The 23,320-nt window shown below is 51.4% G+C and overlaps 2 protein-coding genes across 2 annotated transcripts in view; both read right to left on the minus strand.

Annotated features, from left to right (window-relative positions):
• LOC127394997 (keratin, type II cytoskeletal cochleal) overlaps positions 1-12,332 on the minus strand; it is a 57,724-nt gene extending 45,392 nt beyond the window's left edge. Inside the window, exon 1 of the mRNA XM_051641367.1 lies at positions 12,283-12,332. The gene's annotated coding sequence lies outside the window, so the exon portion shown is untranslated. The remainder of the gene's footprint in view (positions 1-12,282) is intronic.
• Positions 12,333-14,350: 2,018 nt separating this feature from the next.
• Positions 14,351-17,810, minus strand: BCDIN3D (BCDIN3 domain containing RNA methyltransferase). Its single transcript, XM_051641372.1, has 2 exons — positions 17,619-17,810; positions 14,351-15,662 (listed from the first exon to the last, which is right to left on the minus strand). The coding sequence occupies exons 1-2, from the start codon at positions 17,808-17,810 to the stop codon at positions 15,054-15,056; spliced, it is 801 nt and encodes a 266-aa protein (XP_051497332.1). The 3' UTR covers positions 14,351-15,053.
• Positions 17,811-23,320: the final 5,510 nt, after the last annotated feature.

Here is a 23,320-nt window from a genome sequence, read left to right on the forward strand (position 1 = left end):
TGCTTTCCCCTCTACACACCAGTTCTGCTGCAGAGCAACATCACTCAGTGGAGTCTCTGGGAATCCCAAGCAAGAAGAGGCAGTGGGAAAAACAGCAGCTCTGCCCACAGATGGGGACATGAACAAGACTGTCCCTGCTTGGCATGAGGGGTGTGTGGCTTTGTGGCCCATGCTAATGTCCATCAGGTCTCAGCAGAGATGGGGACATTCCTTTTTCCAGTTCATGAGGGCCTCAAAGCCCAACCTGTCCAGAGCACAGTCATGATGCCAAGGACTGATATGTGTGAGCTGGTGTCCATTTTGCTGAGCAAAGGAAAACAGAAAGAAGGTCAGGTCAAGTTTCTAGTAGTGACCAGGGCTGAGACTTTGTAGCTCAGATCAGGGTCTGTCTGTACCAGGTTTCACATGCTCCAAGCTCAGAATGGTCCAGAGGCCATTTACAGCCTCACACCCATCACCCTCACTCCACACAGATGCTGAGTCCAAGACAACTTTCAACTGTGGAGCCTGGCACATCATGGCATGGACTGCAGACCTTCACTGGTGGCTTAACCCTGCTCCCAGGCACTGCTAGCATGGGAACCTGCTCCTTCAGGCCTTTGTAGACATGAGCAACCAGAGCTTGTAACTGGGTTCAGAGTTTGTCACCTACTTAAGAGGTTATGCTGAAGTGAGCTACCACATCCTCTCTGCTAGCTTTAAGTAGCTTCTTAGACAACAAGTATCCCTCAACATCCTCTCCAGGAACAGCCAAGAGCTTGTGGTGCATTGGAGGAGGTGGCAGAAGCCCATCACGTGGGACAAGTCCACCCTTGGGAAACAGAGACAGTTCAGGGCTAGAGCTCCCAGCTGTGCTCCCTCCCAGCCCGACAGAGCTCCCCACAACAGCCAACCCCCAAACCTGATGCTGCACATCGAGTTCAGATCCATGGAGGGGCCTGGGTGAGCTGGGGCAGTGCCAAGTGTGCAGGGCAGGGCAACAGAAAATATTTGAGATTGCAGGTTGGGTGAGGTGAGTCACACACAGGGACGGGCAGTCCAGCTGCTCAGCTCTCCACCCCTCCTGCTCAGCGCCCTGGGAAGCTGCTCACCGTGGGAACTGGGATGGCACAGCAGGCCAAGCGAGTACAAAAACGTGGCTGTTGCTGAGAGATTTAAACTGTCCATCTCTGCAAAGCAACAACTTAGTGAGAGGAGCAAAACCCCAGAGCTCAGCAGGTCTAGGTGCCTGAGATGAGGTGCTCGGCCTGGCAGGATCCCGGTGGCCACCAGCCAGGAATTCATACCATAATGGGAAGGGTGCTCACTCATTCCTGCCGGGGCCTGCGTCTGTTTGTGAGATGTCGGAGCCACACCCTTCAGTTCAAGGCTTCGGAAAAAAAAAGCTCAGCACCTGGGGAGGAGGGGGAGAAGGAAAGAGAAGGAACCACTTCAGAGCTGAGGAATCCCAGCTGTGAGTCACCAGGAGGCTCTGATGCAGGAAGCAAACAGGGCTGGAAGGGCCAGGAGGGGCCTGGGGGGCGAGGCAGCCCCCTCTGCACAAAGGGCTCCTCTCCAGCCTCCCTGGGCAAAGAGGGGCTGGTGCCATCAACGCCCAACTTAGAATCATAGAATCGCTAAGACTGGAAAGGACCTTTAAGATCATCATGTCCAACTGTCAATGCAACACCCCCATGCCCACTGAACCATGTCCTGAAGTGCCACAGAATCACGGAATATTAGGGGTTGGAAGGGACCTCTGAAGATCATCGAGTCCAACCCCCCTGCCAGAGCAGAACTGGAAAAAAAATAGGGTAGATCACTCAGAAAGGCATCCAGACAGGTCTTGAAAGTCTCCAGAGAAGGAGACTCCATAACCTCTCTGGGAGCCTGTCCCAGTGCTCTGTAGCCCTGCCACGTCCACATGTTTTTTTTAACACCTCCTCCACTTCCCTGGGCAGCCTGTGCCAGGGCCTGACCACTCTTTCAGTAAATAATTTTTTCCAAATATCCAAGCTGAACCTCCCCTGGTACAACGCGAGGTCATTTCCTCTCATCCTACCACCAGTTACACAGGAGAAGAGACCAATCCTCATCTCCCTACAACCTCCATTCAGGCAGTTGTAGAGGGCAATGAGGTCTCCCCTCAGCCTCCTCTTCTCCAAACTAAACAACCCCTGTTCCCTCAGCTGCTCCTCATAGACTTGTGCTCCAGACCCTTTACCACCTCTGTTGCTCTTCCCTGGACACAGTCTATGGAAATAGGCCTGGCTGGTTTTTAGCATTAGCAGACCTGACATGCACGTTTCCCGGTTCCCTAATGCCCGTGTGCACTTACCCCCTCAATGGCATGGAGGTCAACTTTAAGAGTCCCAAAATCTCTTTTGTCTCCAACATTTCTCTGGCAATATCCTAGGGCAACATTGAGTGCAACACCAGACCAGCAATCTCTGCCACCAGACAAACACTGGTTCCTTTGAGCTGCCTCATCAACACACACAAACAGGAAAAAAAGTTCACATTTAAAAAAGGGAATATAAAATATCTGAAACTTGGTTTCAAATTCTTCCAGAGCCTTATCATGTAGGCAAAGTGATCTGTCAGCTTCTTTGTGCAGGGTAAGTGCAGTAGGACTGAAAGACACCACTACCAACATGGGAATGCTAATCTGGAGAAATACAAGGCAAGGAGGAGGGTAATACCAGTTCAGATCCACACTAGATTTACACCTGCCTGTCCCACTGACACCAGCAAGGTGCAAACCCAGCATTCCCTTAGCACTTCATGGGGTAGAAGCCTGTGTAACTTCACTGCAGGCAGTGATGCTGCACCAGTTTATCTCCAAGTACCAGCTCTCCCAGTTCCAGCTCTACCAGTGGATGACACTGTTTTAAGTCCCACTGCCTAAAGTCAGGGCAACATGGCAGCACAGTTGCTCTCCTAAGTCAGAGCAAATTTTGAGCCTACCCACAAGAGAAACACTCAACAACTGGGATCCCCAAATCTTTAAACTAGACAAGGGGGAACAGCTCCAAATGCCTTTTTATTTTAAAGCAGTGGACCACCAAGGCACTAAAAAGATACTGGATTCAGCCTTGAATTTGTCCCAGGGGAAACCTGAAACTTAGTGGCACGTGACATGTTTACGCCTCTTAAAAGCCAGACCCAAGCTGGCATCAGACAGTCCCTCTGCTCCCCCAAGCAGATTGCTGCCCAGCCTCCGTGTCAGTGCTTTCTCCAAACTAGTTTTGGGTGCTCCAAGGTGGTGTGGAGTCTCTGGATGGAACAGGACTCCATTGATCCATGTTCTTCTGGCAGCTTCCCAGACAGCCAGCTCATGCTCATGGCAGCAAACACCTATGGGATGTGTTCTGACCTGAGTGCTGAATTCAGCTCTCCCTGGAGGCTTCACCCACATACGTATCTGGAGTGTGCTCTGCAGATTATACAACACACGTTATCTAGGGCAACAATGACAAGTGGGTCCAGAGAAAAGCCCCTGACTTTGCAAGGTCCTGGGGGATCCCAGTTGGACCAAGGTAAAGGATTCAGTGGTTGGCAGGATTGAATTTCAATAGAAGATGCCTGACTGTAACCCAGAAACATGAAATTCTACTTAGTTGAAAGCTTCTCATTCCTTGATGAAACCTTAAGTAGAGTAAGAAGCAAGTGAGGGTCACATCTTTGAATTTATAACCAGCCCTTGACTGCAGCCAACACTCCAGCCCTCTGCACTGGTTAAAAACCTCATTCACAACTGGAAATTGCCTCTTGGCTTCACCTCCTCTTCACCACTTAGTTTTGGGAAGGGTCAGCATTTCAATCTCTCCTTCCTAAAGCAGGCTGATCTGTTCCAATCCTATTGCCAGCCCCACTAGGAAAGACCCTCAGTTCTTCACTCAAGCAAAGAAAATAACCCCTAGCAGCCTGGCTGTGCTTGTCCATCCACATCCTCCAGCTGCACAGGGAAGAGGCAGCATCAGCACAGAGGCTTATGTTGCTCCTGAGCCTCCTAAACGCCTGCTATCCCCATAGCTCTGGTCCCTGGACTCACCCCAGCTTTGTGCCTGGAGCAGGAACTTGCCAGTGCTCAGAGGACAGAGCTGTTGGGATCAGCTTGCAGCTGCCTGAGGATGCTGCTGTCCCCAAGCAGCAGAGCTGGCAAATTAAGTCTTAACTTCAGCCTGACCTCAACACTACACCACCACATTGCTCCTGATTTCTGTTGCTCGCAACAAGCATCCATTCAGCATCTGCCCCTTCTCTGCCAGCTGAAGCCTAAGTAGCATAAGCAAAAATTTTGGTGAGCATTGGCTACAGCAGTGGAGTGGGACTAGACTCGTGTGAATTTTATGGGAGCTGGTCTGGGCCTCCTTGTGAGTCACTTTTGTGCCAATTTTGCTGCAATTTACTGAGAAGTCTGAGCTTTTTGCAAACCATCCCAGCCATGCAAGGAATGGGGTGGGGATGCTTTGACACGGAGTCTTGGATCACGTACAGATCCCACCCAGCTCTGTCTGTGCTCACCTTTTAATGCTCTCTCTGTACTCCTGTTTCTCTGTAACATCAAGCAGAGAGCAATTCAGATAGCATAATGTCAGAGAAAACAGACTGCAGGGAGCAAACACTGCACAGACCAGAGTCAATCTGCACAGCTATCAGGCCCAGGCACAACCTGTGCATGGGAATGCAGCAGCTGAGGACACACAAGCCTCTCTGAGCAGATGTGTGTGGAAGCACCTCTGAGCCTCACTGCTTGTCTGCATGGGCTGGGCAGCTCAACTCCCAGCAATGCCACCATTTGACTGGAGATCTCAGGAGAGCCTGGCAGCAAGAGAGGAATGCTTGGGGGAGGCCTGGCTGTTGGTTGGAGATGAAGGAGGGGCAGAAAGGCCTCTAATTAGCCAGGAAGGAATTTCCTTCAAATAGCCTTTGCACCTCCAGCTGCTGAGCAGAAGAGACAAAAACATGCCTACTCACCAAAAAACTACCAGAATCAGAATTTGTGCTGCCTAACCAGATGTATTTAGCATTAGATTCCCAGTAGGTTAAGCTATTCCTGTGTACATCACTAACTTTACTAAAGCAGATCCTCATATTAGTGTGGTACCTCAGCTCCAAGTCACATTACCCACCAACTTCCCCTTATTCTTCAGTTAAATCCTACCCTGAAAGAAACCATTCAAATTCTTTCTACATTTTCACAACAAACAGCTGCTTTTTGCAAAGCAGAACAGACACATCTAATGCATATGTACAGGACTGTCCCTGTTCTCAGTGTTTATCATCTAAGAAGCCTTGCAGAATCACATTTGTTTAGTCTGCAGTGAGATCCAAATCTAGTTGCAGATGTGGATCTACATTTCACAACTGGCCTTTATTCCTATAACACACTATTCCAGCCTTTCCACCTGAATCCAAAGACCTGCAAACTTCAGTGGGTCTTCAGATCCAGAGCTCACCTGTTGAGCCATGAACCCTGCACTGATTCAACCCCTGGTGAAGATGTCTGGCACACTCCACAAAGCAGAGCTCCTTTCAGTTCTGGGACACTGGGGAGAGCTTTCCTGAATTCATAGGAATATATTAGAGTTAGTAACAGTGCCCAGCTACACTCCAGGAACCATGCCAGGGAAGGACAGAAAGACCAGGAATAGCATTGGTACTCCTGAAAGGACCACAACAGCTCTAGCTAGGTATGCTGGGGCAGAAGCAGCCTCCCAGCACACATTCCTGTCCCCCAGTCCATGCAAATACTGGGCTGGGGAGGAAAGGGGCAGACGGGCCTTGGGCTGGGGAACCTCAGGAGATGCAGACAGCTCAGGTTTCTTTTTCCACCTCACTGGGAAAGGAGAATTCAGAGGCTGGGCCGCCCAGCCCCAGAGGGCTTTGTCAGCATTGTTTGCAGCAAGGATCAGGCTTTCGGCCCCGCCTGGCGCTTCCCTTTGTGCCTTTGCTGAGCTCTGATCTTGCAGCGTCCATGGCCGTGGGAGGGAGCAGGCAGACGGCTCCAGCCCTCCCTGGGTCTTGCGCAGAAGCCGATCTTGCAGGCTTCAAAGCTTCCACATCAGCAAATTGTCTGGCAAGCGCCTTCCCTGACTTCTTGTCAAAGAAATGCCAGTGTAAGGGAAGTGTGTGTGTGCGTGTGGGGGGGGTTCTCTAATATATGGAGATGCTCAATTTCTGCACTGGGAGAAAGGGAGCAGCTCATCTACTGCCCTTGTCCTCTCCCCCAGCCCTCAGGCCCAGACCAACCAGCTCTTTGCGATCCTCACTGTCCTCCAGTTCCTGTTTCACCATCATGCAACCACAGTGCAGGTGCCTCTGCCCCACAGCAGGTACACATGCAAAGCAGTTCCTGTGATGGGGGAAATGGGCTGTTCTCCCATCTTATCACACAACCAAATTTGTATTTCTGTTACGTAGTATCTGCAGACATACCATGGAGAGAGAAACCAGGGTGACCTGCACTCCATGACCTCTCTTTAAGAGATCTGACAGTCCCTTTGTGCTTCTATGCTCTTTAACAGAGAAAGTCAAAGCCTTTCAGATGCCCTCAGACACTATTACACAAGGTGCTGCAATAGGAACCGATGGAGTCAGTGGGCTCTGGACCCTGAAATCAGAGCAGGGAGTTGAACGGAACCAGGTTCTGCATCAACCAGCTGCCCCACTGATAGGAACTGTGACCATCACCAGTGAACTTCTACAGGGAACATGAGGCCCTCTGGAAACCTCCAGGTACCGCCTTGGTATGTGCCTGCCCTCCTCCCTGTCTCTACACACACACATTATCAGCTTTACTAGTGGCTTTACAAGCCTTTACACACTCCATAAAGCATTCTTTTGCCTTGCAGTTGTGCCAGCTCTTTGTAACTCCTTAATACTCTTCCCTTTGAACCTGGAAGAGAACCAGGCCATCTCTACCAATACTGTTTGCTGTAGTTTACAGCTTACAACTCCTTAAAAAGACTTGCCTCCCTTTTCCCTAAACCTCTACCCCTCTGAGTCATGCTCTGCACAATGCCTGAAGTCAGCACTTCACACAAACCAGCTGGGGCTGGTCTTTGGAAAAAACACAGACACATACACAGGGAGCAGGGAACAGGCACCAGCCAGGACCTGCAGCCTTGGCAAAGAGCAGAGCGAATTTGCTGGTGACAGCACCAGCTAGAGATGCAGATCAAGAGAGAACATGGGGAAGCAGAGCAGCTCCATGCTCTCCACCTCCCCCGCAGGCAAAAAGCAGTATTTGGGACACTAACTAGTCACCTGGGAAACTTGCACCAGGGGAGAGAAAGGCCTAGCACATGCCTGTTGGTTTCCTTTGCATTACACTGTTCTTCAACCTGCAGCTCAGGCAGATGTGTCTTTTGGCCTTGGGAATTTCCCCCAAATTAGTTTTGCACCGATGTCATTCAAGGTGAGATGAGATTCCTACTTTCAGCATTGACAGAACAACCCTCAGGAGAAAAGAACTCGCAAATAAAAATGCCAGGAGGTACCCCAGGAATATCTAAATTTGATTCCCAAGTCTCACCCACATTTACTCTCCTTTTGTTCCTTCTTCTCCAAAGCTGCTACAAGCCTCACCACTCTTCTGAGGTCCCTGTTCCCTGTCACTGAGCCACAGCATTTCAGAGAGTATCTGTTCCACTCAAGGCTGAACACTATCTCACATTCCCAATGCTCTGAGGTTCAGCACCTCTGCTCTCTTACTGCTTTTCCATGAAGACAATTTTCCCTGAGCACTGTATCAGATGTCATGGAAGAAGCCACACCATTTTGGAAAGTCCCACAAGCTTGTTTGGGGCAAGGTAGAAAAACTGCTTTCACAGGTCACCATGGCTGCCCTGATCCAAGCACAAGATTGTCCAAAGAAGAGATCTGCAGTGGGCTCAGAAATGATCCAGGGCAAACCAGCAGCAGTCCTCCACATTTGTCCTGAGTAACAACTGTGGGTCTTTTAGGAAAAGACTAAGCAACTCCTGTTTAAGTAATGGTTAAGATGTGGAGTTAAAACTCAACCTGAGTCAGTAAGGAATGCACTGCAGGTCCTGCTCTAGGGGCTGGAGGAGAATAAATAATTCAACATCTGCCCTACTTAGCCACCCCAGACAACAGCAGTCAGTGCTGGTCAGGCTGGGAATGTCCAGAGAATGCAGCGATTACTCCAGGAAATCATTCCCAGGAGATCCAAGAGCCCTGGATAACAGGCACCACACACATTCCTGAAAAGCCCTCACAGCTTTCAAATATTGCCCTGCTGCTGCACTTGTCTCCACACACTGGGAGCCGCCAGGTCTGTTCCCTGACATAACAACAGCAGCCCTAGAGAGGGGACCTCCTGCCCTAGAGCCACCACAGCACAGCAGCTGCAGAAGGGACTGATGTTCTCCAAGGCAGCTCACATCCAGCTGCCCTGCACCCTTTTATGCTCCTGCTGTGTCACCTACTCTGATGGGACACAAAGATGCTGGCTGCACTAGAAGGGAAAGTTAAATCCTTGGGCTTTCCTGTATGCATAAAGGGTAAGGGAATTCTTCCCCAACATGCAGCCAAAGATCTCTTCCCTTCCACCAGCCACTTCACAGATTAGCTACCCACCATCACCTCACATGCTCAGAACAGAGATCTTCTAGGAGGTAACTGGGATGAAAGGGACATGGAGGAAGAGAGGAGCAGTTTCAAGGACCAGCCAGCAGAGGAGCAGCACCATTTCCTTGCCTTTGGTCTCCACAGAGAACACCACAGAGCTGCCCTTCTCTTTTGATGTGTCACCCTGCAGCTTGTTCTCTTGCAGGGGGGCAGGCCTGTTGCAGCATGACTCTGGATTTCAGCTGCTGGGGTAATAAAGCTGCATTTCAGCAGCTTCCAGGAGTTTCACAGACTTCAGAGACTTCAGGTTGATCCCAGGGGTGGAGGGGAACCGAGAAGGCCAAGGAGAGACACCACCCACAGACTCAGCTCTAAATCCTAGCCACTCACACAGAAGACATATAAATTGCTCGTGCAACAAGACAGAATTAATAATTATGGAATCATTAAGCACTCCACACCAGGAAACAGGATCTGCAAAGCCATGTCTAATCTTTGGCCCACCCTATGGCCAGAGTCCATCTGGACTTTTTATAAGGGCCTGTAGCGACAGGACAAGGGCTAAAGGTTTTAAACAGAAGAGGGTTGATTTAGGTTGGAAATCAGGAAGAAATTCTGTTTAAGGTCCCTTCCAACCCAAACCAGTCTGGGATTCTATGATATACAACTTAGATGAAAGGGGTTTTTATCAATTACAAAGGCACTTATTTAAAGTGCATTCTGCTATGGAAACATAAGATCCTTCTTTACCTTGCCTGCTTCACAGCAGGTCCCCACACTACAGTGAACTAATTTAGAAAGCTGAAAACATTATCACTCAAAGTAAAATCTTCTGCTCAGTCAAGCCACTCTGTAAAGGATCCAAGGATGGAGCAGTTTAGTTGCAAGTCAGGGTAAAAATCCAGACAGCTGGTAACAAGCATTTTATAAGTCTGATCTACAGCTGATTGAACTCGGATTGTCTGGTCATAACAGATCTGGTCTGCATAGCACCTCGTGTTCACTCAAGAGCTTATCACAGCAGATGGCAGGTTGTGCTTTACAGTGAAATAAAGAGTGCAAGATCAAAGGTCCAAGGAAAGGAGCAGCTCACTCAAGTTCTGCAGCCAGCTGTGACAAGTCTAAGAAAGGAACCCATACTTCCCAAGACAGAACAACAGTATTTTAGACTCGAGCACCTTCAGTTCTTGTCAGAGCATATATAAGCATATCACAATCCCAGATCATGACCCCAAGCTTTCTTCTTCTTCAAACTCAAGACCCCTTCAGAGTCCAAACTTAGTGGGTGACCCAGCTCTAAGGTCGCAAGGACACTCCCACGTAATCAGATCCAAGAAACTCAAGCCTGAGCTGATAAGGGAATTGGTGGCAAGGCTTCTGCCCATAATGCTCCAAGGGATTTTTGTGCAAGGGCCTGTGGAAAACCAAAGCATCCTGCCCATGTTAACACAGGTGAATCTACTGAGAAAACTGAAGTGCCTGCAACAAACCCCTGAAGACTAATAAAGGAGCCCAATGGAAGGACAAACTTCCCACACACCACCTACCTATCTGTCTGTCAATCTCTCTGCTAGGTCCAAAGGAGACCATTCTCAACCAAGGCATGAAACTTGAGCCAACGTGGCTAAGCTGCATCCACCTCCATAACCAACAAGGCACAAGGAACTGAACAGCTCATCTTTTTGGTCCCCTCTGACCTCCCCTGACCTCCCAAGCACTCCTCATTTGCAAGAAGAACAAACAGGACCAGCCTTCAGCACATGCTCTGAGTGAACCTCAGACTCATCTTGGATTTGTGGTTGTTTTTTCCCACGAAGCCCTCCCAGCTCTGCCAAACAAGCTGTTTCCTCACACCACCAGCTCACCAAAAAATAAATCAAAACTGCAAGAGAACTGGCTCACACCTGGTACAGACATCATGTGTTTGGTTTGTGGCTGTTCTTTTCTCAGGTTTCTACACTGCCAGAAACAGATACCCAGATAGATCTCCATAGGTTAACACCTCTCACTTTTCTCCTTTAATTCATGGGCAGCAAAGTGCCAGAAAGAACAAGAGTGAACTTGCCCTCAGCTGAGCAAAGGAAATCCGAAAATCTGCAGCTTCTGCCATACAAGCCTGTAGTGACAAGTTGCTGGGTTTCCAGCTCGAGGAAGCAGCTTATGGGAGCAGACATGTTGCTGCCAGCAGCTCTCAGCTCGAATCCTCTGCTCTTGGGCTGGTCACACATTCTGGGGAAAGGTGAATTAAACCATTTTTTAACCCAAGTCACCATTTAGAAATGCTGCTGAACAGCATCTGCAGGGCTGCCAGTACACACAGGGGTAAGAAGGGGAGCAGCCAGCAGGGAGATGCTGCCTGCAACAGGCACTTGCTTTGGCAGCTGCCAACGCTGAACTGACAAGATTGCTCCTGCACCATATTCACACACTCCAGTCTTCCCCACTGAATGCACCCCTTGTGCTCACCAGCACAACAACCTAGGAAACTGCAAACTGTCTCTTAGTAAAAAGAAACAGATAAAGTTAAGAAAAATATAAAATACGGGGGGAAAAAAGGACCTCTTATTTACTTCACCTAAATCTTACTTCCTGCAAAGGGAAGGATCATTCAGAAATGGGAGCCTCCAGGTTCTCAGCCCCAAGGTTGATGTAGCTTACACACAACTAGCTGCTTTACCCCTTCTGCCTAGATCTGTCTGCCCAAGGAAGGGGGATAATTAGCTGCTACAACCACTGCCTTGCTACACAGCAGTGGTGTGAGACTTAATTAGGCAGAACACTTTGAAGGTATGGTATCTAATTAATGTCTGAAGTGGCTGCAGTGATTATTATGAACAATAGCACAGCTCACAGCTGATGATCCAGCTCAGCTCATCAGTATTTTTCATTCTCAAAAGTGCTGTGCAAACAGACAGCCAATATTCCACATCAGAAACCTCCACAGTAGTGGGTGGTTATCAAGCTCATTTTATGGATGGAAAAATTGAGACAAGGTCTGAGGGAGCCCAGCAAGAATCAAAAACCACAGAGCATGGGAACTCCTCACTTGCTGCTAGGATGGAACAGGGCAGCAGGCTGACAGTCCCATGGAGTGTCCTGCAGCATTCTGGGCCTGTCTGGAAATGCTCAGCTGTGTGTGCTCTGTGCAGGTGTCAAATTCAGCAAGCTCCTGTAAGCAACCACAGTGTTGGAGCTTAAAGGCCAGGAAAGAACAAGAAGAAATTCTTAACTAACCCTCCAAACACACACACAAATAACGTGGCTCATAATGAGTGAGCCATGATGGCTACAGGACCTGCCCACCAGCACAGCCTGAGGCTCCCAGCAGAGCACGGGGAGCACAGGTCCCCCTTGGCTTAGCAGCAGCAACCAGCACCAGGCTGGCCTGATCCTTGGACCATGGAGGAGATGAGCCAGCAGTACTTCCAACACAGAGGCCTCTATGCATTCCCTTAGCCTGGGTACCCCAAGCTCTGTGAGGGTAATCACCCTCACACAGCAAGGGGCATCTCCATTCCTCCAGCTGCACAGTGAGCAATTACCAACCAGCTTCACAAAGTGCTCTCAGCAACGGGGAGACTGAAGTGCTTTTTATAACCCTCACCTTTACTTTCCTCCTGTCTTCAGGAGACCTGGGAACACATTTTAGGCCCATTGCAAAATGCAGAAAGAGTATGAAAAAAAAATAATTCTCCAGAGCCTTACATAAGCACTGCAGCTGAGATCCACAGATCCTCTTCTACTGGTGTCATGGAGCTGGGTTCCCACCTGCCTCATCTCCCAGCAGCTCCCTGGGGAGCAGAAGCAGCAGGCTGAAAGGAAAAAGAAAGATAAATTTCAGTTCTTTCTCCTGTCTGCTAAAGGACTGACTCCATTTTGAGCTCCCTAGTATCCCAAGAACTGCAGAGAGATTTGTGTTGACATTATTTTAAGCTGTATTTATGGCAATATCCAAAGGACAAGAAACAAACCACACTGCTGTGCCAAAGCCACACAGAGCTGATTTTGGAGCTCAGCCATTTCTGAAACAGTGGGACACATTGATAGTACAGACTTGAGAAACAGATAAGAAGTCATCATACTGTTACATACACACCAGGCCAGTCTGCAGGTCTGTACATGGCCAACTTATAGAGGCTGGAAAAAAGAAGCAAAAAAACACCAACCCAATCTTTCAACAAGCACCATCCCCAAAAGATCCCCCAGGCAGATATGGAGCTGTCACTCTGTGCATAAGGAACATAAACCAGGGTCTCTTTGAAGGGGTAGGTCATTCTAGATGGGTGCAGGGAACATCTCCCATGTGTAACTCTTTGGGTTGTTTGCTTTCCTAGGAACTCATCATAAATTTCTTCACAGGCAATTGTGTAAAATCCCCAGAGGAAAATGAAAGGCAAGAAATCCTGTTCACCCCTTTAAACCTGAGCACTCAACAGATAAGTCCAGGTCTGTTTTATAAATATTTCAAAGTTCAAAGAAAACAGCCAATGATATTGACACAAGCCAACAGAAACATCCCAGGGGGCAAGGCTGCAGGTTGCACGATGCTCCAGTGCCACCAGCTGCACAGCACAGGCAAGAGCAGCTCAGCAGGGGAGGTGGCAGATGAGGTGCTTAATTACCAAAGTGATAAATGCTAGATATTAATAAGCTGCGAGAGAGATGAGGCACTTGGGTGAACCCCCAGGAAAATACATGAAAAATTGGTTCTCCCTTCACTCCCACTGGGAGTAAAACCAGCCCAGACTTACAAGTCTTTTTAAAGAAAATTAAGAACCATCACCACCAGGGAGGACACATTAGTCTGCAGCTGAGAAGGCAGAGGAGCTCTCAGGAGTCCTAAGCATCTTCTACTTGGCAGATCACTGAGGAACCCACATTTATGTGAAGCCTCCAAGCCTTTCTGTGACCTTACTCAGTCCCTTCAATCACATGTAAGGACACACACTTTTTTCACAAGTCCACCCCTGCATCCCAGCAGCATTTCATCCAGAAGGCTGTGGCCAGCCAGCACACTCACACCCTTCAGTCCTCCAGCTGAGCTCACCCCGGAGGAAATCAAAGCCTTTGGGGTTCTTCCCCCCCCCCTCCACTATCACTGCATTAGTAAATAAGAAAGAAGTTCCAGTAAGGACAAAAAGCAAAACACAATCCAGGTTTCTGCCCCTGCACGCAGGCTCACCAGGGCACCAGAACTGCTAGACAAGAGCACCTCCTGGAGGAGAATCCTCCTCTCCCTTCCTTATCTTGAAAGGCACATTCCTGGGCTTCCTCACTTCACAGTAAGGAATCTAGAGATTCCTGAGTCATCACAGCCATTACCTAGAAAGGTTGGACCAGATGATCCTTGAGGTCCCTTCCAACCTGACATTCTGTGATCAGTTATCCAGTTCTGTGTCACACTCTGCTCAGGGGAGGGTTTTAATCTGTTTAGACAACACTGTAGAGATGTGACTCCTACTTACTACCAAAGCTAACAAAACAACTATGGATGGACTGGAGCTAGTAGGGATATTAAAACAAGAAAATGACATTAAAATAAGATGTTTTGCTGAAGTTTTCTTTCTTCTTAGATTTTACTGGGACACAAAAAACAACAAACAAACAATCCAGTGAGACTTGTAATGCTTCAGCTGTAGCCAGACTTACCTTCAAGCTCCCTAAGTCTCATCTGAGCCTGTAAATACAACAAAATCCATACACTCAGCCACCCAAGACTGCTTAGGTGTTGAAAACAGGGTGAAAAAAAGATTTTAAGTCCCAGTACAGTGTGTACAGTAACATTAAGTTGTTTTTATTTCAAGGATATTATTACAAAAAGCACTCACTCTGATATACCCATAAGCACAGAGCCTTTCACTCCCCAGAGAGCACAGCACTGCCAGCCCCCCAGCAGCACAGAACAGTTCGGGTTGGAGACCTTCAAAGGTCCATCCAGCCCAATCCCCCTTGAGTGTTTCCAGGGATGGGGCATTTAGCACCTCTCTGGGCATCCTCTGTTGACCAGACACCCTCTGCAATGATCCGACTGACGGGTCCGTCGCTGATAAACCAAGTTTATGTTTTTTCCAAAAGCATTTTATGAGGAAAATATGACAAGAAGCAGAACAAACAGTGCATCACATGGGTCAAAAAATGTTCCCCTTTCCTTGAAAAGCTTCAGGGACAAAAAAACGCACATTCTCTCTTCTTCCAGGGAATGTTCTTGGTACACACAGAAAGCACATATGTAGCAACTTTGCTTTCAAGAGCACTTTCCAGGAGCAGGGATCTCAGAATCCCCAAGGAAAGGTAAAACTGCTACTGCATTTTGCAGCTGGAAAGAAAAAAAAAATAGACCACACAGACATTGCTTGCCTCAGACTCCCCAGGGAGGCCAAGGACTGGTCCCAGCAGGGATTTAGGTATTCCTAGATCTGAGTGTAAACAGCAAGCACCTCCTTGCCTAGGAGTTCATGAAGGTGAGAGGCCACTCCTCATCCCTGCTCGTGTTCTGAAGTCTCCCTGCCCTCATGATTTGATTTAAAAAGCAAGAGACTTCTGTCCCAGCTGGTGCTCCCAAAGCAAGACACCAGCTCCATGGCACAGTCCCTCGTTAAGATCTGGGTTACCCTCTCTGCCATGTCCCCGTTGATGGCAAGAGAGCGGAAGTGGTCGAAGTCGCTCCTGCCCAGGCGGCGCAGGCGCCGCGCGGCCGCTCGGTAGCACTTCCAGGGCTGGGGCTCCACCAGCAGGTACCTGCACAGAGAGGAGAGGAAGGACAGGAACTCCACCAGGCCACTGTCCCCATGATTCAGGTGGATCCACATAGTCACAGACATGCAAAAACCAATGTCGAAGGTGGAGCGGCCGAAACGGCCCAGGTAGGAGCTCAGGAACGTCTCCCTGGCCCTGGAGTCCATGATGTCCAGGTTGGCGAAGGATATGGAGGCAGGGAAGGGGCTGCCCTGCTGAGCCCTCTGGATCAGCGCCGGGTCGATGTCACAGCACAGGAGGTTCAGATCCTCTCCAGCTGCAGGCTGCTCCTGGCTGCCTTCGCCCTCCTGCAGGCCAAGGAGGTGCCTGTACAAAGCCACACTGAGCTCCTGCAGGGAGGAAAAGGAGAGGGGCTGGGGGGGTCTGTGCACCCCCCAGCACAGGGGATCCCCAGCTCAGCCACAAGGGACAAACTCTGAGCTTGATGAGGATCAGAACAAGCTCACCAACAACCTTCCTTTCTGCAGCAAAAGCATCACAGCAGCCCTGACTATCAGACAGTCAACCATAGACTGGAACTAAACCTGTACCACCCCACTCGGGGTTTTTCTCCCAAAGCTGTGGGAAAGATGCACTTTAGTGGCAGAAATCCTGCTGGACACCCTCATCCAACGTGGGGGTGAAGATTTCCGGGCTTCCCCAAGTGAGCCTCAGAGCTCCCTAGTGACACTTCGGACTATTTATAATGCCCAGTGATACATTTCTTCTCCTCTTGCTAAATCAAGACATTCCCTGACCCGAATGTAGCATAAGGCCGTCGACAGGAGAGCTCTCCTTCCAATCTCCTCTCGCAGCGCGCGCCGCGTGGAGGAAAGTGCGTTAATCTTTCCTGAAAGCAGCCGCGATCTGCTCCCGGCTCGGGAGCGCGCAGCCCGCAGGGGCGGGCGGGCAGTGTCCTCTAGCGGGGAAAGTGCTCCTCAACACACCGCGGCTGAGAGCGTTTTTATCTGACCTGTTCCACAAGTTCACCTGGAACAGAAGCTAGAATTGTCCTTTCCATTATGCCTTAGGCGGCTTTTCAGACCTTCTGGCTGGGGGAGGAGAAGCCACAGGACAGCAGCACTCGGCCCCAGCCAGAGCACCACTCCACTCTGAACTCATGATTATGTCCAAGTTAACACGTTGCTAACATGCCCATCTGAAAAAAAATAAAAAAATCTTTAAACATAACTAACTTAAACATTGCAGCAGATGCTCAGATACCTGTGAGTTACAACAGGGCAAAGCTGCACACTGAGGAAAAGCCGTGGGAATAAAAGCAGCTCCAGGTAAAGAAAGAGAATGAACTTTCTAAAAGGAAAATTCTAGGAGATTCACCAGCTCTGTCACAAGATCTTCCAGAGCATGTCACCAGGATTTTGGTTTCAAGTTCTATCTGATGGATAAGTGATGTGACACTAGACAACACACAACAAATCATGGTGTCCAGCTCCAGGCCAGGCCTAGCAGGGTTCCCTGGTGCTCGGGACACGCAGCAGCCCTGGACACTGCAGGTTCAGGCCTCAGTGGAAAAGAGGACAGAACCACCAACACAGCCCTTTAAACCACCTCTCAGCAACACAACCAGCCCCACCCCACCCCTGCCTTCACCCCAACCTTCACTTTCCTCTCACAGACCTGTGGACAGAGCTTCCCACACACCAGTGATCTCCTGGCACCCACCAGGCTCCTGCTGTTCCCAAATCCTGCTTTTCCACTGTGTCTCTTACATCCCTGTCCCAGGCTGCTTCCCCTGCCCTAGCTGCTCCAGCCTCTTTCATTCTGGCCCAGGTCAGTGCTCTTCCTCCCTGCTCCCTGAGACTCCAGGCCACTGCCTCCAGCCAGTCTTCCTAGCTTGCTCCATTTCTCCCCAGCATCCCACGGGAGAGCTTCCCCAACCTTCCCAGTCCTCGCACCACCTCAGGTCACTGCCCCAGCCTCCCACTCCATTCCAGCGCCCCAGCACCCCACCCTGGTGCCCCCCCCCCTTCCCATCTGCCACGCTGCCCCCCAGCACCCCCAGCTCCTGCCTCCCTCAGCCTCCTCAGTTCGCCTCACTGCCTCGGGTCACTGCCGTTCCCGGTCCTCCCCGCTGGCCCTTCCGCAGCCCTCCCAGCCCCCCCGAGCCCAGCGCCTCGGCCCTCTCTGCACGGACTGTCCCCAGCCCGCCTCCCCCAGCCCTCCTCGCAGCCCCCAGTTCTCCACACCAGTGCCTCCCCCAGACTCCTTCCAGTCTTCCCCGCAGCCCAGGCCCAGTGTCCCCTCACCCCAGGCACCCCCCCCCCCCCCGCTGCCCGCCCTCTTACCCCCGAGTTGCACCCCACGTCGAGCCCCAGCAGCGGGCGGGCGGCCGCGGGGAACAGGCTCCGCAAGAGCCCGCCGGGCAGGAGGCTGATGCGCCCCTCGGGCGGGTGGAAGCGGGAATAATTGGGGAAGTTGCCGTAGGGAGCCGCGCCAGGCCCCGGGGCGGGCGGCCCCTCGCTGATGGGCGCCGCCATCTTGGGCTCTGCCCCGCGCGCGCCGGGCGGGGACCGGGCGGGAGCAGAAACGTTCCGGGGAGAAACGTTCCCGGGGGGGGGGGGGGGCCCTGCGGCCGTGGGGACGGGATGGGGGGACAGGGATGGGGACGGGGATGGGGAGAGGGATTGGGAGGGGGATGGGGGGACAGTGATGGGGACGGGGATGGGGACGGGGATGGGGAGAGGGTTTGGGACAGGGATGGGGACGGGAATGGGGGAACAGGGATGGGAACAGGGATGGGGATGGGGGGACAGGGATGGGGACAAGAGAACAGGGATGGGGACAGGGATGGGGATGGGGGGACAGGGATGGGGATGGGAACGGGGGGACAGGGATGGGGACGGGGGACAGAGTGGGGACAGGGATGAGAACGGGGGACAGAGATGGGGACAGGGATGAGGACAAGGGGACAGGGATGGGAACGGGGGACAGGGATGGGAATGGGGATGGGGATGGGGACAGAGGGACAGGGATGGGGACACGGATGGTGATTGGGATGGGGACAGGGATGGGGACAGGGTCATCAACACCCCCCACCACCAACAGACCAGCACAGCCCCAGCTCCCCCAGCTCCCTCAGCCTTTCCAGCACCGTGGGGTGAAGAGAAGGATTCTTGGGGCTGTTGTGTGAAATGACCCCGTCAGGCCAGGGCGGCTCCAGCGCCCAGGGCTCACCTGTGGCCCTGCCACCCCCGCCCTGTCCCAGCGAGGGGACACCGGCCTTGGGAGGGATCTTGGGTCCCCCGTGCCCAGGGGATTTGGCATCTGGGCCCTGGAGGAGCCACAGCCAGAGGAACCACCTGTGAGAAGCGTTTGTGGCACCAGGGAATGGCCCCAAGTGGATCCTGCAGCCGAGCACAGGTTCCTGACGCTCTGGCAAGAAGGGGTGACCCAGACAAGCAGGCACACCCATGGTCAGGTGAAGAACGGTTTCCATGCCCTGTTCCCCAAGTTCCCTCCCATTTCCCCCCTGCCTGGGCACTCCAGGGTTTACAGCCCATCCCAGGCTTCTAATGATCCCATAAGTTTCCCGCCCCTGTTCACACATTCCATTCCAGCAGGTCACTTTTTACCTTTTAAGGTTTAATTCTGACCTTTCTTGCCCCCTTGGCTCTCTTCCCAATCACCACGATGATCTGCACCCACTGGTGCCATCCTGCCCCCAGGAGCAAGATAGAAGTGGCTTCGTTGGGTCTGATCTTGGCCATAAATCCTGCTCCGTGTTGGGATCCCCCAGATGGAGCCCAATTCAGTCCCTCAGTTGCTTGGACTGTCACCACCCCAGGTGTCCTTGGAATGCCCAGAGATCTCCCTTCTCTTAAACAAACTGTTATATTCCTAACACTAGGATATAAGTATATTAAAAAAAACCCAACAATGTGCTTCTAACACTAGGATGTGAAAACAACACTAAACCCAACACTATGCTTCTAACACTAGGATGCAAAAACAACACTGCATTTCATTTCTAACACCACCTGGGCCCAAAAGTTGGTGTCCAACAAAGCCAGACATTTTATCTCTGCTTCCACTCTGCGCTGGCATCAAAACCCACTGGAATTTGGGCAATCCAAAGCTCAGCAGCTCTCACCCTGTTTGTAAAAGCTGCCACAAACTTTTCTAAGGACTTTATTTAAACATATCTGTTTATAAATAGCATATAAATGTTACTTAAGTCACATTTCAGCATATGATTTCCTTGGGAATGCCCAGGCCCCCACAGGCAGCTACCGGGAGGTTTTACAGCCAAAGAAAATGAAAGGTTAAAGGAAGGAAAGAGTCTCTACAGAGAAGGTTTTAGGGCCAAGCTGAGACCAGGAAACTGGATTTCATATTATCATAGAATCATAGAATGGTTTGAGTTGGAAGTGACTTTACAGACCATCTAGATCAAACCCCTGCATGGGCAGGGACACCTCCCACCAGCCCAGGCTGCTCCAAGCCCCATCCAACCTGCCCTTCAACACCCCCAGGGATGGGGCAGCCACAGCTGCCCTGGCCCAGGCTCTCCCCACCCTCCCAGCCAACAAGTTCCTCCTCATCTCCAACCTCCATCTCCCCACTGCCAGTTCCAAGCCCTTCCCCCTGCTCCCATCCCTCCTGCCCTTGGCCCAAGCCCCTCCCCAGCTTTCCTGGAGCCCCTTCAGGCACTGGAAGCTGCTCCAAGGTCTCCCTGGAGCCTTCTCCTCTCCAGGCTGGACACCCCAACTCTCCCAGCCTGGCTCCAGAGCAGAGCTGCTCCAGCCCTTGGATCATCTTCAAGGCCCTTCCCTGAACTTTCCCCATGACCTCCATGTCCTTCTTATGCTGGGGGCTCCAGAACTGGACACAGTGCTCCAGGTGGGGTCTCACAAGAGCTGAGCGAAGGGGACAATCCCCTCCCTGGCCCTGCTGGTCACACTCCTGGTGACACAGCCCAGGACACGGGGGGTTTCTGGGCTCCAGCGCACGGTGCTGGCCCATGTGGAGCTTCTCCTCCACCCTCACCCCAGCTCCTTCTCCTCCACCCTCACCCCAGCTCCTTCTCCTCCACCCTCACCCCAGCTCCTTCTCCTCCACCCTCACCCCAGCTCCTTCTCCTCCACCATCACCCCAGGGCCTTCTCCTCCACCCTCACCCCAGCTCCTTCTCCTCCACCATCACCCCCAGCTCCTTCTCCTCTGGACTGTTTTCCATCCAATCTCTACCCAATTTGTATTTGTGCTTGTCGCAAGCCAGTACTGGGGGGCTACACTTTCCCACAGCGCTGGTTTTTATCACAGTGTGAGGAGCAGAGGGCGCCAGGAGCTCAGAAATGCAGGTGAGCGATGCTGGGCTGCATCGGGCACTTCTCTATTTGGTCCTTGCTACGGAAGAAGCAACCAGGCAAGGCCTGTGCAGAGTTGGCAGCAAGAGTCCATCCTTCCTCAGAGGAAACCTCAAAGCCTCAAGCACGGAAGGGAAGGAAGGCAGAAAGAAATGCAAAAGGAAATAAAAATTCCCCCCTTCTCCAGGCAGTGGAATTCGGAGGGTTTTAGGTCTCCTCTGGCTCTATTTGGGGCCCTCAAATTCCTGTCCTGTTTGCTATAGATGTGGGAAACAGCACAATCCCTTCCTCTTTCCAGCACCCTTCACACCCTGGTGCACCTCCCCATCTCCTCCTTTGTTCCACATCCCTTCATCCTACCTGAGTGATCCTGCTTTGATGAAGCCAAATGATTTTTTGTCCCATTCCTCAAGAGCCGAGTGTTGAAATTTGACTGAATCATCAGCCTTTTATCCCATCTGTAGCAATTACAGGAAGAGCTAATGATGTTACTTCATCTAAATCCTCACAGCTCCCTCAGTTTGCAGGGAAATGCTCCAGTTCTGTTATTTTTCTACAAACCCTGTCCCACAGCAGAACATTGCCCAGCAAAACATGGCAAAATATTTCCTTGCTGCAGAAAAGGGAACTGTGGGCAGGAAGGTCCACACTGGCTGTACCAACCTGCTCAGGAAACCACCTCACACTTGCCTTTTGGGCACAGCTCCTTCCAAAGAGCAGAGACCTGTTGCAACAAGATGCTGCAGCTGGGATTTCTGGGTGCTCAGCCTGGGCTGGTCAGTCCTTCAGAGCTGATGGAGAGAGGGACAAGTTTTCACCTTCCAGGGCAGACATTCATTTAGGTCGGGTGAATTGCTCTCAGGAGGCATTTCATTTCCCCACTCACTCTAGAGAAGGCTTCATACTTCAGGCTACTTCAGAAAATGCCCTCTGAGCAGGTGCCTTGCTTACCACGCTTGCTTGCCCCCACTTAACTGTTTTTTAATCCTGTGACCACTTAAAGCAAGTCTAAGAGAGAACAGGATCCTCACTCAAGGAGCCCTTTGACCCTCAGTCATCAAATGCCAGTGCCTGATGTCTCTGCTGGAGCCACCTGCTTCTCCTTACTTTGTGTAGGATGTTCCTTAGTCACAGGCAGAGAAGGGAGAGCCTGATCTCTCACCTGGTCTCTCTCTCACCTCTTAGGAGGTGATCTGCTAGAGAGCAGCTCCATGGAGAAGGACCTTGGAATCCTGGCAGACAACAAGTGATCCATGGGACAACAACGTGCCCTTGTGGCTGAGGAGGCCAGTGGGACCTTGGGGTGCATCAAGAAAGGTGTCTCCAGCAGATCAAGGAAGGTTCTCCTCCCCCTCTGCTCAGCCCTGGTGAGACCTCACTTGGGAGTGTTGTGTCCAGTTCTGGGCTCCCCAGTTCCAGAGGGACAGGGAGAGAGTCCAACAGAGGCTGAGGATGATGGAGGGACTGGAACTCCTGCCTGATGAGGAAAGGCTGAGAGACCTGGGGCTGTTCAGTCTGGAGAGGAGAAGACTGAGGGGGGATCTAATTAACGTCTATAAATACATGAGGGCATCAAGAAGGCAGGACAAGCTCTTGTCACTTGTGCCCTGGGACAGGACGAGGGGCAATGGATTCAAACTGGAGCCCAGGAAGTTCCACCTCGACGTGAGGAAGAACTTCTTCACTGTGAGGGTGACAGAGCCCTGGGACAGGCTGCCCAGAGAGGCTGTGGAGGCTCCTTCTCTGGAGACTTCCAAGACCTGTCTGGATGCCTTTCTGAGTGACCTGCCCTGGTTTTTTTTTGTCCTGCTCTGGCAGGGGGGTTGGACTCGATGATCTTCAGAGGTCGCTTCCAACCCCTGACATTTGGGTGTCACAGCACAAAAAGGATATAAAGCTACTGGAGAGTGTCCTCCACTACTGGAGAGGAGGCCACGAGGCTGGTGAAGGGTTTAGAGGGGAAGTCACATGAGGAGCAGCTGAAGGTGCTTGGTCTGTTCAGCCTGGAGGAGACTGAGGGGAGACCTCATGGCAGCCACTGCTTCCTCGGCAGGGAAGGAGGAGGAGGAGGCACTGACCTCTTCTCTCTGGTGACCATCGATAGGACCCGAGGGAATGGCAGGAAGATGAGCAGGGGGAGGTTCAGGTTGGACATTAGGAAGGGATTCTTCACCCAGAGGGGGGTGGAGCACTGGAAGAGGCTCCCCAGGAGGCAGGAATGGCACCGGGGTGACAATATTCAAGAAGCCTTTGGACAACACCCTCAGGGACGTGGTGTGAACTTTGGGGTTGTCCCGTTCTGGGGCTGGAGTTGGACTCGGTGATCCAGGCTGTCAGGGGAGGTGGTTGAGCCACCATCCCCGGAGACATCTGGACAGACAGATGTGGTGCCAGGGGACAGGGTTTAGTGGTGGACGTGGCAGAGTTAGGGTAGTGACTTCAATGATCTTGAAGGTCTTTTCCAACCAGAATGATACTGTAAAGATAATGAAGTTCAACCATAAACCTCACACTGCCAAGTCCACCACCAAACCACATCCCTCAACACTGGATCTGCATGTCTTTACATACCCCCAGGGACAGTGACTCAGCCACTTCCCTGGGCAGGCTGCTCCAATGCTCCATGACTCTTTCAGTGAATAATTTTCTCCTAAATCAGGCCACAGTTTTATGTTTTCTGTT

Source organism: Apus apus, chromosome 28 (assembly GCF_020740795.1).
Source record: "Apus apus isolate bApuApu2 chromosome 28, bApuApu2.pri.cur, whole genome shotgun sequence".
In the NCBI taxonomy this organism is placed as follows: Eukaryota; Metazoa; Chordata; class Aves; order Apodiformes; family Apodidae; genus Apus; species Apus apus.

What these genes read in the sequence shown, in the direction of transcription:
- BCDIN3D (XM_051641372.1), bottom strand. Translation starts at nt 17,810, where the DNA reads ATGGCGGCGCCCATCAGCGAGGGGCCGCCCGCCCCGGGGCCTGGCGCG. An exon ending in ACGTGGGGTGCAACTCGGGG is followed by an intron (nt 15,663 to 17,618) that starts GTAAGAGGGCGG and finishes TCCTCCCTGCAG; the next exon opens with GAGCTCAGTGTGGCTTTGTA.